This window comes from Xenopus laevis, chromosome 1L, assembly GCF_017654675.1.
Source record: "Xenopus laevis strain J_2021 chromosome 1L, Xenopus_laevis_v10.1, whole genome shotgun sequence".
NCBI lineage: Eukaryota > Metazoa > Chordata > Amphibia > Anura > Pipidae > Xenopus > Xenopus laevis.
Genome location: NC_054371.1, coordinates 12,591,777 through 12,606,274, shown reverse-complemented (window position 1 = coordinate 12,606,274; position 14,498 = coordinate 12,591,777). Strand labels below are relative to the sequence as shown.

General features: G+C 40.1%; 1 protein-coding gene across 1 annotated transcript; it reads left to right on the top strand.

Moving 5' to 3' along the window:
- The first annotated feature begins 237 nt into the window (after positions 1–237).
- LOC108697204 (P2X purinoceptor 7) lies at positions 238–13,182 on the top strand. The gene is made up of 4 exons (XM_018227123.2): positions 238–1,208; positions 10,967–11,029; positions 11,283–11,644; positions 12,865–13,182. The coding sequence occupies exons 2-4, from the start codon at positions 10,976–10,978 to the stop codon at positions 13,055–13,057; spliced, it is 609 nt and encodes a 202-aa protein (XP_018082612.1). The 5' UTR covers positions 238–1,208; positions 10,967–10,975; the 3' UTR covers positions 13,058–13,182.
- Positions 13,183–14,498: the final 1,316 nt, after the last annotated feature.

The following is a 14,498-nucleotide window of genomic DNA, read 5'->3' as shown; positions in this document are numbered from 1 at the left end:
AGAGAAACAAATACTCAGTGTGGGATAGTGAAGATAAACTTGATTATTTTAGAAACAATATAACATTTTTAATTTACAATTTTTAGAAAACTTCTTATTTCAGTATTCTAAAGCTTATATTAAATTGTCATTTTCCAATAGTTGCCCTTTAATAGTGCATCTCACAGATGATTCACTCCGTGGCGCTATATCTTATCTTGTAATGATAATTATAATATATATATACCTAATAACTCTGCAATATGTTCCTCAGTAGGAAGAGGCCTGTCTTGGGTTCATTTCTCCCCTACTTATCTCAAGCAGAAATCTAATGGCACTGCTATATTATCCGTGGGGAGTGAAATATATCCCCTTCCATTCTGGTCCTTGTTATGAGTCCCTCTCAGCAGCACTGGCACTAATGTAACAAAAAAGAACATTGAGGGAGGCTGTTAAAAGCTTCTGTAGGACTCAGCCATTAATAATCCTAAAATAACTATTGTTTTGTATCACAGCAGGGCCTTCTTTCTGCAAATGCCATGTACTGATTGTACTCGGTATAGTGCACTCACACGTATCTCAGATGTCTGCCTGCTTTGTTCCTCTAACACCCCGTGATTGGCCGAAACGAGATGACTCATGTGCCGAACAGAACTTTTATTATGGGGGAAATGAGGCATCTAAAAATGACTGTAGAAAGTGACTGTAAAATGTTATCTGCTCTGAGAACAATCAGCAGGTAAAAGGGATAAGATTTGGGTACAGCTCAATGATACAAGTAAATACCATACCTATCGTTTATTTATTTATTCATTGGCTGTTTGTCTGTACATGTCTGGCAATATAAGAAGTATCCATTCTTTAATGTCATGAATATGACCGTGGCAATTATGTGAGGTTAAATAAAATGGTCAGGTCCATGGGTGACATCACAGAGCATGGTCACGCTTACTTATGTGATGTCATAGGGATGAATGTCTGACCCCCACTTATTAACTACCCTACTAGAAAGCTGACCGCCCTCTTACCGCTCTGTTGAGTTGCACTGACTGCCTATTTGCTTCCTGAAAACTCTTTCTTTCAGATGAAAATATTTAAAGATGGATGTGCATCCCACTGTGAAACATATGGCCATCTTTAATCATCATGCGGGAGTTTCAGCTATGCGGGAGTCGGCAAAGCATCACGAGAGCACCAAGAAAGAAGAAAAGCTTGTGGCATTCTGCCAGGTAATGCTTTCAATGTATTCATTTTCTGAAGTTATCTTACTGTTTTGTCTGGGGTTCATTTGTTTAATGCCCATTTCTTGCAGGGATCTTATTAGCACATCTGGAGTAAATATGCTCATTATCTATTCTACTGCAATCTTACTGGCATGTCTGGTCTAAGTACTCAAACCAATCAGTTCTGTATCAAGTTCCTGGTTCCTCCCAAGGCAAATCAGTCTCCTGTGTGCCACAGAAATAGTGCTCATGCCCAAACATAAGAACCTAAAGCCTATCACTGGCAGTTCATGGACAATTTAGGTCGTTAAAAGCATATTCTGATCTCGTGAAGGACCATCTATGACTCACTTATTGTATTGGGCAGTAGAATTAAGGTTATTCAGCTTGGAAAAAATATAACAATCCATCATTTAATTGGATCCCTGCAGAACTGATTCACAGCAAGAAAATAACCTGTAGCTCTTACCCACTCGCTTTAACATGGAAAGTTTTCCTAATAATAATGTCATCATTTATTTCCTAAAATATAGTTGCCCAAACATGAATGCAACCCGGCGTGTCCTGTGTAACTAAAAGATATCTCTGCTTTTTCGTGGTCTTTGAGGGATGATAAACCTGTGAGTGCAACATATGATTCACACAATACAATACCTATCCCCCTCCCTACTGACTTATCTGACCTCCTTTTTATCTCCAAGACAGCCGCATGTCTATTATATTATATTATATTATATTATATACATCACTGAATCCCTTCTCTCATTCTGTCCTCTACATATCAGCTGCAAGGCCATTTTGTGCAGTCTAAACACATTCTATAATTCAGTTACTTCTTACTGCTGTCTGTACGCTATTGTACTACATGCTATCCCACAGTCACACTCCCTTCCCAGAGACTATTATCCCACTGTTACTATAGGCACCATCTCTCCCTACTATACCTGCTATCCCACAGTCACACTCCCTTCCCAGAGACTATTATCCACTGTTACTATAGACACCATCTCTCCCTACTATACCTGCTATCCCACAGTCACACTCCCTTCCCAGAGACTATTATACCACTGTTACTATAGACACCATCTCTTCCTACTATACCTGCTATCCCACAGTCACACTCCCTTCCCAGAGACTATTATCCCACTGTTACTATAGGCACCATCTCTCCCTACTATACCTGCTATCCCACAGTCACACTCCCTTCCCAGAGACTATTATCCACTGTTACTATAGACACCATCTCTCCCTACTATACCTGCTATCCCACAGTCACACTCCCTTCCCAGAGACTATTATCCCACTGTTACTATAGGCACCATCTCTCCCTACTATACCTGCTATCCCACAGTCACACTCCCTTCCAAGAGACTATTATACCACTGTTACTATAGACACCATCTCTCCCTACTATACCTGCTATCCCACAGTCACACTCCCTTCCCAGAGACTATTATCCCACTGTTACTATAGGCACCATCTCTCCCTACTATACCTGCTATCCCACAGTCAGACTCCCTTCCCAGAGACTATTATACCACTGTTACTATAGACACCATCTCTCCCTACTATACCTGCTATACCACAGTCACACTCCCTTCCCAGAGACTATTATCCACTGTTACTATAGACACCATCTCTCCCTACTATACCTGCTATCCCACAGTCACACTCCCTTCCCAGAGACTATTATCCCACTGTTACTATAGGCACCATCTCTCCCTACTATACCTGCTATCCCACAGTCACACTCCCTTCCCAGAGACTATTATCCCACTGTTACTATGGGCACCATCTCTCCCTACTATACCTGCTATCCCACAGTCACACTCCCTTCCCAGAGACTATTATCCACTGTTACTATAGACACCATCTCTCCCTACTATACCTGCTATCCCACAGTCACACTCCCTTCCCAGAGACTATTATTCACTGTTACTATAGGCACCATCTCTCCCTACTATACCTGCTATCCCACAGTCACACTCCCTTCCCAGAGACTATTATCCCACTGTTACTATAGACACCATCTCTCCCTACTATACCTGCTATCCCACAGTCACACTCCCTTCCCAGAGACTATTATCCACTGTTACTATAGGCACCACCTCTCCCTACTATACCTGCTATCCCACAGTCACACTCCCTTCCCAGAGACTATTATCCACTTTTACTATAGGCACCACCTCTCCCTACTATACCTGCTATCCCACAGTCACACTCCCTTCCCAGAGACTATTATCCACTGTTACTATAGGCACCATCTCTCCCTACTATACCTGCTATCCCACAGTCACATTCCCTTCCCAGAGACTATTATCCACGGTTACTATAGGCACCATCTCTCCCTACTATACCTGCTATCCCACAGTCACACTCCCTTCCCAGAGACTATTATCCACTGTTACTATAGGCACCATCTCTCCCTACTATACCTGCTATCCCACAGTCACACTCCCTTCCCAGAGACTATTATCCACTGTTACTATAGACACCATCTCTCCCTACTATACCTGCTATCCCACAGTCACACTCCCTTCCCAGAGACTATTATCCAATGTTACTATAGGCACCATTTCTCCCTACTATACCTGCTATCCCACAGTCACACTCCCTTCCCAGAGACTATTATCCACTGTTACTATAGGCACCATCTCTCCCTACTATACCTGCTATCCCACAGTCACACTCCCTTCCCAGAGGCAATTTTATGTGCTGAATGTTGTGAAATTGCAGGGACTGCCACTGCACTTGCAGGTGTAAATGAGCCCTTGTGTCTGTTACATTTATCTATATAATCTTCTGAAATAAACACATTTTTATGTACCTAAAATTCTCAATAAAACCACTATTGTGACAATGGTGCAAGTGTGATGATACTGAAGTCTTAGGAGGGAGAAGGAGAGAAGAATCCACCCACGTACTAAATTTAAATTTATCATACTGTATCTGATTATAAGCAAGAGAGATCTGAGTATTATATAGCCATGGCCATCTGCCTGCGAATTACAGTGGAAATTCACTGATACATGGACTTTATATAGAGAAATAGGCTCAGGCTTGTGTATGTGGAGGATCCCTACGTCCTAATACTGTGAGGCTACAGGGATGTTTTAGCCGTGTTAACCCATCAGGTGCTGTGCTGGCACTATGGTGGGAATACACAATGGGTCCTTACAGGACCCAGAATTGCTAATAGGGCCAGAAACAGGGACAGTGTAAGAAACGTCCCGGAAATGCCCAGACCCACAACATGGCACTCGCTGGAGCTGCAATGAAAGAGGGAACTTCAGTAGAGAGTTCTTCTTGCTCAGCTTCTACCCAGTCCAAGGTGAAGTCTCCTGGGTTTCTCCTGATCCCTTGCTCACCTCGGGGTTGCGGCTGCCGACAGAAAAGCTGACAGTGACTCTTAGACATCCATTCTCCTTGGCCAAACCTTCCATTAATCACTGCAGTCTCTGTACAGCGCTATCAGACATCACAGCAAATATAGGTCACTCTTTTCTTTAGAAAAACCCCACACAGAGTGGGCAGTGTAAGTACCTACAGCTACTTACAAAGAGGGTAAAGAGGAGCTTAGCGAGCAGGTGATTAACACTGATGAATCCTCTTTCCCCAAATCATATCTGATGTGTATATTGGATTCCGCCGTCGGGAGTGAATATCATTTCTTTTCCTGATTTATGCGGTTTGGAAATCTGGGTCACTTGCTGTCGCTTCGTCCTTTCATCCTGCAGATCTGGCGGAATGTTGGGGGGGGGGGCGGTTGGACACCTTTTGTTTAGGAGGAAAAATTAGGATTTGAGCACTGTGCAAACAATAAATACTTTGTATTTTGCTAAAACAAGTGCCCATGAGCCATATATGCTCCTCCTCCATGCTTAAAGGAGAAGGAAAGCTACCGAGGCAGTTTATTGCCAATAGATTAACCATAATAGTGCATAGTGAATACTGCAATAGTTATAAGTCTATATTTATTCTGCAGAATGTTTTACCATACCTGAGTAAACCGCTCTAGAAGCTCTCTGTTTGTTTAGGATAGCAGCTGCCATATTAGCTTGGTGTGACATCACTTCCTGCCTTAGTCTCTCATAGCTCTAGGCTCAGATTACAACAGCGAGGGGAGAAGGGAGGGAGGGGGAGCAAACTGAGCATGCTCAAGCCCTAGCCCTGGAGGTTTAAGCTGAAAACAGTAAGTCTGATACAGAAGCCCATGAGTACACAATAGAAGGAAAGAAATGTGCTGTTTCTTTTGACAGAGGACTCAGAGCAGCATTACTTTGAGGCATTACTGATGTATTTCTACAGTGTCGGACTGGCCCACATGGATGCCAGGAAAAGTCCTGGTTGGCCCAGGTGTCAGTGGCCCCTCATGCTGCTAAACTTTTGGCCTGTTTCATGGCCATTCCCTATTTCTATGAGAACAAAGTGGCTACAGTAAATAGGTGAAATAATAGATTATAGTATGTAAAGAAAAGAGATTAGGAGAATAGAGGTTGTGAGGAGAGGAAAAAAATATTACTGAGGGTGGGCCCCTGGTCTAAAAACCTTTGGTGGGCCCCTGGTCTAAGGTTTTTTGGTGGGCCCCTGGTGTCCCAGTCCGACACTGTATTTATATAGAATTTTCTGATAAAGCTTTCTTAGTTTTAGCCTTTCCTTCTCCTTTAAATAAAAACTTGATAGGCCTCATTTAATTTAGTAATTGCTAGAAGCCTAAGCTTAGCAAAATATGTTCCCTTTAGGGCCCATCCATGCCAGACTTGTGCCCATGGGATTTTGGTGCAGGCTGCATTTGAACATTGCAAAATGACACCCCTTAGGGCCCATCTATGGAGCAATTGTGCCTAAAAGATTTCAGTGCTGGTTGTGCTTTGAACCTTTGTAAAGTAGTAACCCTTAGGGCCCATCCATGGAGCACTTGTACCTGTGGGATTTGGAGTAGGCCAGAGTATTACAAATAAGGAGGCAAGGGCACAAAGGCCCGGGCTTAGGGCTGCAGAAATTAAAGGGTGACACCTACACCTTGCCTACATCAGGAGCACTAGGGACTAGTTGCACAGGCAATTTTGCCGGTTATTTAAATATATGTATGCCCTGTCCTGCTGTGCTCCAGATGCAGGAACAAAGGATGCACATGCATGGGGGGCAGGATGGGGGTGATGGAGGAGACCAGCCTCTGGGCACATTCAGAAGAAATCTGGCACAGCAAATATAACATGTATGTGTCTACTGGTAATCACATGCAAACTAGGGGGCATCCTAGGGGAAGTCAATATACTGCCCCAGCAGTGCTGCCTGCCTTTGCCTTTCATTGGACCTGCACCTAAGGAAACAACCCTGTCCCACTGTAAATAAGTCCCTAATAAGTTGTAAAGTGTTTTTCAGCACCTCCACATGCAAGATGGAGTCCTCCGAGAGACTTCTATGGCCCGTACCCTATCCATTTGTTTCAAGGCCAGGTATAGTTTGCCTTCCGTGGGGAAAAATGAGCTTAATGTTTGGCAAATCTCTCTGGAAACTTGTTCTGAGTGGAGGGGCATTACTATTACTTTAAGTCTGCCCTATTCATGAAATGAGTGATGTTACCCCAAAAAACATAAATACCCAATATATTCTTCAGTGTCATTAGTTACAAGCGGAGCTTAGTGAGTTCCTTTGTATTAGAAGAATGAATGGACTCGCATATTTAAATGATGAGGATAAACTGTAAGAAGTTGCCTTGGAGTTACATTAAAAACAGTCAGCCTTCAGCCTGGGACCTTTATATGTTCACAGAACAACCCCTCAGTGACTTCTAATATCCTTATGATTTACAGTAGGGGGTACATTATCCCTTATAATACACGAGTGATACTCGGAGTTCCCTGTATAACTCAGCCTGCAGCCTTGTGCCTTTATATGGTCACAGAACAACCCCTCAGTGACTTCTAATATCCTTATCATTTACAGTAGGGGGTACATTATCCCTTATAATACATGAGTGATACTCGGAGTTCCCTGTATAACTCAGCCTGCAGCCTTGTGCCTTTATATGGTCACAGAACAACCCCTCAGTGACTTCTAATATCCTTATCATTTACAGTAGGGGGTACATTATCCCTTATAATACATGAGTGATACTCAGATGGAGAATGAATGGAAGACACTGGGTTCTTATAGCTGTGAGGAAGGCATGACAATTTAGAAGAGGAATCTTGTGTATGTCTCTCACTGGCCCTGGATGAACTAGTCGCAGATGACAGATACAAATTTTGGCAGGGACTCTCCTGGAAATGATGTACTTTTCTGTCCCCCTTAGAGAAAATCCACGCTGTCCCCCTTTAGTGGAGAGGGAAATGGTAGGATAAGTAGAATGCAATTACCCAGGCAGTGCTCAGCTGAAATCGCCATCATTTCTGCCCTAGTGAGCAGCGATTCAGCCCAAGCCATGCACAAAACATTCAATTTGATGCACAACTGGAACTCGCCCAGTCACCACGTGTAATGCACACGCTCTCCTCTCCAACACACAATATAGAGAAAGGGGCGTCTTGGGGTCTGTACTGGCGGGGGTGAGCTCTTGTGCAGGTGCAGTGTTATCACTTGGTCACTTTATATCCCATATCCCCTCCAGCAGCTGCTGCACAGTAGAGCAAGGATATCAAACTGGCATTTCATGGGGCACTTGTTAGATTCTTCTTTCCTACTATGTGGCCCCCAGATCCTTCCCTGTACCCCAACATAGCCAGAGAGTATGAGATTTAGGGAGGCTTAACCTCCACAAACAAAACACCAACCAGGGTCAGACTGGGCTGGTGGGACACTGGGAGAAAAACAGTGGGCCTGGCCAATATGGGCCCTGCAAAGCCAGACCCGCTCCCAGTCCAAAGCTTTGTGCATCGCTGCCCCCTGACCTCCTGGTAAAGACTGCTAGAAGAGAAAGGTAAGTGGGGTTGCAGCTGGGGTGGGGACACATGGGGTATGTGGGCCCCTGAAGTGGCAGCGCCAGTGGGCCCCAGACCCCCCAGTCATACTCTGACATCAACTGCTACTGTATATTGTATATTAAAGGGGATCTATCGCGAAAATAAAATTCTCTGAATGGATAGTTGAGGTGAAAATATTAAAATCTTCAAATATATTTCTTTAGCGGAAATGCTTACTTTTTTTGTAAAATGATAAATGATGACATGCAATGAGGGTGCTTTCTCTTAGAGACTGTTCAAGCTACTGCTGAATGGGAGTGGCTTCTCACTAGCTATGATGTCATCTAGCAACTAGCAAAGTCCCACCCTCCTCCATGCTGAATAGCATCCTCACACCAACTGTTACTGTGGAAGCTCCTTGTGAGAAAAGTAAGCCTGTCAGGTCTGCACATTCTCTCAGTCAAGTAGAGCTGAGTGATTGGTAAATAATGTACTGATTTGTTCAGTTTGGCTTCAGATATTTGAATCCTATTTTGGGATCTTTTCTTCACAAAATATATTTAGCTTTTTAGGGTACCCCCTGAGGGTGTGTGTGTAACACTGAAGTCTTTATACCTTATTTACAATTATCAAGCTGTTGTTTGCTTTTGCTGACTGAAATTGCTTGCTACGGCTAATACAGTGAAATACCTCCTTCAACTTCCATAATTTAGGCCTATTGGCGATGCTTATTGTTATAATACATGCTCACGTTCTTACAATTATCTTCATTGTCTCAGATTTTATCCCAACGTGTGGTTGGTGTAAATAATGTATTTTAGTTGTTACTAGGCCCACATAGTAGCAGCTTAGTAAATCCAAAAATCGGGTAATGATACCATAGGCGCAGGATAATTCTACTACAATGTGCCTTTATTCAACAAATCACAACACGTTTTGAGCTTTTTAGCCCTTTATCAAATGTGAACAACAACATAGTGATGCAAACTTTAAATTCTCAAAATCCCTCCCCCTTGCATTTTAATTGGTCAACTAACAATTGCTGGGAGGTTTTTACAGCCTAGTTGGCCAATAAGATTCGGTTCCTGTAAGTTCCTACATCCAAAAACACCATAATTGTAGAGCTATAGTCCAACAATAAACTTTTTCTTTAAATAGTCTTGTCCTGTTAAAATAATTAAAAACCATAATTTTTATGATGATAAGTAAAATTATCATTTTTTTTTGTTCAGTTTGGCTTCAGATATTGTAATCCTGTTATGGGATCTTTTCTTCACAAACCTCAGCACTTCCTTCACAGGCCTGCTAGAGCGAATGTCCTTCGAAACATAATCATTGTATTTGGTTACAATTTAGTTACACTTCAGTTATATTCTTTGGTACAATTAAGATACTGTATCATACTTGCTGCCAAACATTAAATGTAACAATGTATTTATTTAGAGTATATTACCATACGGAAGAGTTTAATTTCAAATCATCACTATCTGTGAGGAAAAGGAACCGTGTTAGTAAATATTCTTATAGAAAGCTAACTATGCTCCACTGGTCATTCAAACCTAGAGGAACTAATGCACACAACTTTTTTTATCCACTTCTTATTTTAACAGCACAAGACTATTTAATGAAAAAGTTTATTGTTGCACACTTATGGTGTTATGCATCACTATCTTGTTCACACTTGATAAAGGGCTACAAAGCTCAAAACATGTGATTTGTTGAATAAAGGCACATTGCAGTAGAATTATCCTGCGCCTATGGTATCATTACCCGATTTTTGGATTTACTAAGTTATCACATTTGGATGAATGCATTGGCCTCTGATACCTAAAACTACAAGCTAATGATAATTAGACCAGTAGCAGCTTACTCTCCAGTGATGGACTCAACATACTCCCCCTTGTGTCCTGCCATCATTTGGACATGGCTACAATGCACATGTACCCTTTGCCAAACCCTTGTTTCTACACTTTTTGACAAAGGGTTCTGAATGTGATGCTTGTTTTGTATCCTACAAAAACAGTATGTTACTCAATGGTAGCCTCTAAAAGGATAAAAACAAATTGTCCGAAGGCACACAGAACTGATGCAAACAAGGAACACTTTGTACTTTTAATGGCATGCATGACAAAGGGGCATGACGCAGAAACGTTGCACTGCACTTCCACATTAAACTTGCAAAGTGTTCCTTGCTTGCATCAGTTCTGTGTGTCTTTGGACAATTTGTTTCTATATATTGAATTTTGGGGCTGCCGGACCTCTACCACTGTGCACCAGATGGCACTGTTTATATTACTACTAAGGGTTTGCGAGAGCCAGGCACATATTGTATACCGTTAGCCTCTAAAAGGAAATATGCTGCCGCCCAAAAGGTGTTGAAACCGAAAATGCTGTCACATAGTGCCAAATAAAAAGCTACCAAAGGAAGCTGAAGCTACAGAGGAGAATGATGAAGTAGCTGTCACCATGAAGGAGGAATACTGTCTTTCAAGTTCCACTGAACCTCATTTTTTGAAATAAAAGTTTTTAAATATAGTCAACTTTTTTTCAATTAAATTTTTTATGGTGATCTGAGGCCAACAATGATTTCTATAACTTCTGTGGGGGGGTGGCTATCTGTCTATATTACCACATACTCCCAATCTGACCCTGCTGTTCACACATCAATAGTACCTGGACTCGAGTAACTATAAATTCTCAGCACTGTCAAAATATTCATGCTGTGTATGATAGTAAGTGAAAATGTATAGTATATTTTATAAGTTTGGGTATTTACACATATTTTCTTTTTTCTTACGGTGTTGCTTGTCTCTTTCAAGTAGTTAACTATTTAATAGTTTTTCATATACTTTTTATTAGTATTAAGAAATGGCAGAGGGAGTCGTTCAGCAAGTCGAGGATGAAGATCAAGAGCAAGCACTGGTAAGATGTGATATGATGACTTTATTCCCCTAGTATTTATTTATCCTGAGCTTCTGTCCAGAGCATTGCTATATTCAATACAATATGGTGCACAAAGACCTGCATTGGTCATGTAAATTGTAAGACAAAGCCAAAGTTCATAAACTCTGCTCCCTGCTCTTGGTAAATGAGTCTTCTAGTGTTTTAACAAAATTTTTGAATTTTTGTTAAAAAATGTAAAATACAGTTTCTTATCCATCTAATTTTGTAACAGGAGGAACAGCTTATGCGAGACCTTCAAAATATGCTAGGAGATAGCGTAAATGACCCTTGCTTTCAAAATGACCCAGAGTGGAGTGATCAAGAATTAGTTTCTATACAAAATACACCTCTAGATGAGAGAATGGGAAACACAGCATGGTGTAAATGTGGAAAGTGCATTCCTATGCCAACCAAAGATGAGTCCTGCTGCTGCACGGAAATCCAGGACATAGCACATTATTTTGAAGGTGATGTCATTTGCATAACCACTGTGGATGACATGTTGGATATGTGCATGGATGAAAATCGACTGGATTTCATGATAAGATGGAGTGGCCGTTACTCAAGAGCAGCATACAGACGTGATCGAAACCGGTAATTTAAATAAAAATAATTAATGAATATTGTATTATAGTGTAATGACATATCGCAACAATGTTTATAACAATCTGACACCCCCACAGCATTTAAAATTACCCATTTTATACTCCAGGACTTTATACTATCTGGCCTTTGTACTTTGCTACTGAGCAGGGGGGCATACTGTATGTTTTTCTATACTCCTAAGTGAAATGTTGCTATGTTTTAACCTATATGTGCAGAACACTATAGTCCTGTACATTGCACAACAGGTAGGGAATCCTATTCTGTTTTGATCATGACAAGTGGCTGAAGTATGCCACATTTGACAACAGAAGGATTCATTTGGCTGCCTCTGTTTTTTTAATAAAAATAACTTTGCTTGCATGATTTTTTTATTATCAATGTTTTAAAGATTATTTTAAAGGGAGATAAGAGAATGTGAAAGCAGTGAGCCATGATGATAAATACAATCTACCTGCATATTGATGTAGCACAGGCAAAAGGAACAATGTGATCCTTATGAACAAATTTGAAATACATAAAACTAAAAAAACAGCAAACATTTTATTTAAAATTTAACATTTCAAATTAAAAAATATATACCATCCCCTATTTACAGATGTGCTCTTTAAAACAGGACAATATTTTTCAACATCTAGAGTGTACACTCTGCCAGCCTGAAGTTGCTGTGGTGAGGAGAATCATTTGTATTCAAGCGGTATCTATACCATTAACCATAAAACAATACTGAATTTCTGTTTAGAGAGATTGTGCTCTCTTTCCAAAAAACATGTTTGAAAAGGGTTGACTATGGCATAGCCCTCTCCTGATAGGCCAGAATATGACTAATCTAATTGCTATGCCATGTCCCCCTTTGTTTGCATTCCTTTCTGTCTATTCTCCAATACTGATCTTTCTGGAACATGCTCAGCCAAAGCTGTTATCAGATGTGTGATTTGAGCATGCATCTGCAAGATGTAACCATATCAGTGAACTGAAAGAAGAGAATGCAAAGACAGGGGAAGATATTGTCTGGGAATTTTGCTGTGCAACTCTGCAGGGAGGGGGCAATGGAGGCAGGTTGAGGGGGCTTAGTATGGGGGTTAGTTTAGAACTTGTGTTTGGCTCCAAATGTATTATATGTAATGTATTAAAGGAAATGTATCACCTTATAATCTAAAGCATCTATTCTTTTTATCAATGTATATTATTGTCATTATTTTTTTTATAAGGATCCTTAGAAAGGCAGCTTACCGGGCCTTCTCAACATGGGCGCACGGCTATCTTGGACTTGGGAACAGAATTCCGATACCTTCCTGTATGGTTAACTTAATTAGAAAGAAGTTTCCTGACAGTCAACAACGTTACGTTGGATTCTTTTGGAGCAATGATTACCCTGCCATTGACATGGCTTTTGATTTCTAATTGTTTTGTTGTTCATTTTGTAATCTTTAAAAATTGTACTTTTTCAGTAATTCAAGTGTTTTTAGTGGACATTTTTAAAAAATTTGTAAAATTTTTACTTGATTTTAGTTCTAAGAGCAATTAAATAATTAACACACTATTAATATTGGTTGTGTATTTTTTCAATAGAAAACTAGATGCGTAGATGCATTGTAAGTTATGTAAGTAAGGTTTCAAACAGTGTGAAAGATTGTAATATGATTATATAGAATCAAAGAAGCTGCTGCACTCCAGGGATGAAAGTTTATTTGGTTTGACAGATGTTACAGAATGTTTATGAACAATTTGAATGTTCAAAAATAAGAGATACAGAACAAAGAAGTATTTCTTTTTAATTTTTAAATTTTTTTTAATTTAAAAAAAAACAATATTTATTAAACAATGAATTATATAGTATACCATACACAACATTTAAAATTTACATTGCATTTGATGAAAGAAAGAAAACACTACTGCAACAAGATGAAGCTTAGGCCTTGGCCACACAAAGCACTGTCTACACTGCTCTTTGCATATGTTTTTTTATAGAGGCTAAGAGAAGTGGATACATGCCATGACCCAGCACCATTAATATGCTGATTTTGCCTGCAAGAAAGTGAAAGTGGCTGGTTAGCTGCTTATTAAGGTAAATAGGCCACGAAGTATAACCACTTCCCTCAGCCTGCAATAAATAAATAGGCTATTTGCAGGTCTATTTCTACTGCCACAATGGGCTGATTTACTATCAAAATATTATTGAAGGGAGAGAATCAACACCTACACTTGATTCTTCATTTTTCTATGGATTGATTTTCCAGGAATCTCTCCTTTGCCCAGGGTGCAGACATACAGAGCAGATTATGTTGCAAAAAGATTACTGACTAGTGCAGTGTGGCCAGTGCAGCATAGACATAGACATGTGTTTTTTCAAGCATAGGGGGTATTTCACTGCCTTCATTTATTAGCTCAAGATAAAATAACAGTCCAGTGTGGCCATTTCCAAATGGAAGTATTGCATAAGTGAGATGTTTTAAAAGCAGCATCTGTTGGGTTTGTGTCAGAACTTCTGCACTGCCAATTGTCAGCAAGTAAAATATTGATAATAGTAACTTTTCTCAAGAACACTTTTTACCTCAAGCAAAACAGAAATCAAAACAATGTTTCAATGACCACTTTAAGGAATTTTTAAAAAATACAGCAAAGTATGGAATAGTAAAAGTTAAATTAATTTAGCTAAAAAATTACAGAACAATAAAAATGTACTCTGTATATATATATAAATGAATTAAGAGAAACAAGCAGCCACACTAAATCCTAAATTTCAGTGAATATGGGTGCATAAAAAAGAAATCTTCAAATGAAGCCGCACTCCAGTTTGCGGAAAATCATCAAAATAAATTAATTAAATTTAATAAATGCATTT

Coding starts and splice junctions, on each gene's coding strand:
- LOC108697204 (XM_018227123.2), top strand. CDS start 10,976: ATGGCAGAGGGAGTCGTTCAGCAAGTCGAGGATGAAGATCAAGAGCAA. Junction 11,030..11,282: donor AAGATCAAGAGCAAGCACTG/GTAAGATGTGAT, acceptor ATTTTGTAACAG/GAGGAACAGCTTATGCGAGA. Junction 11,645..12,864: donor TACAGACGTGATCGAAACCG/GTAATTTAAATA, acceptor TTTTTTTATAAG/GATCCTTAGAAAGGCAGCTT.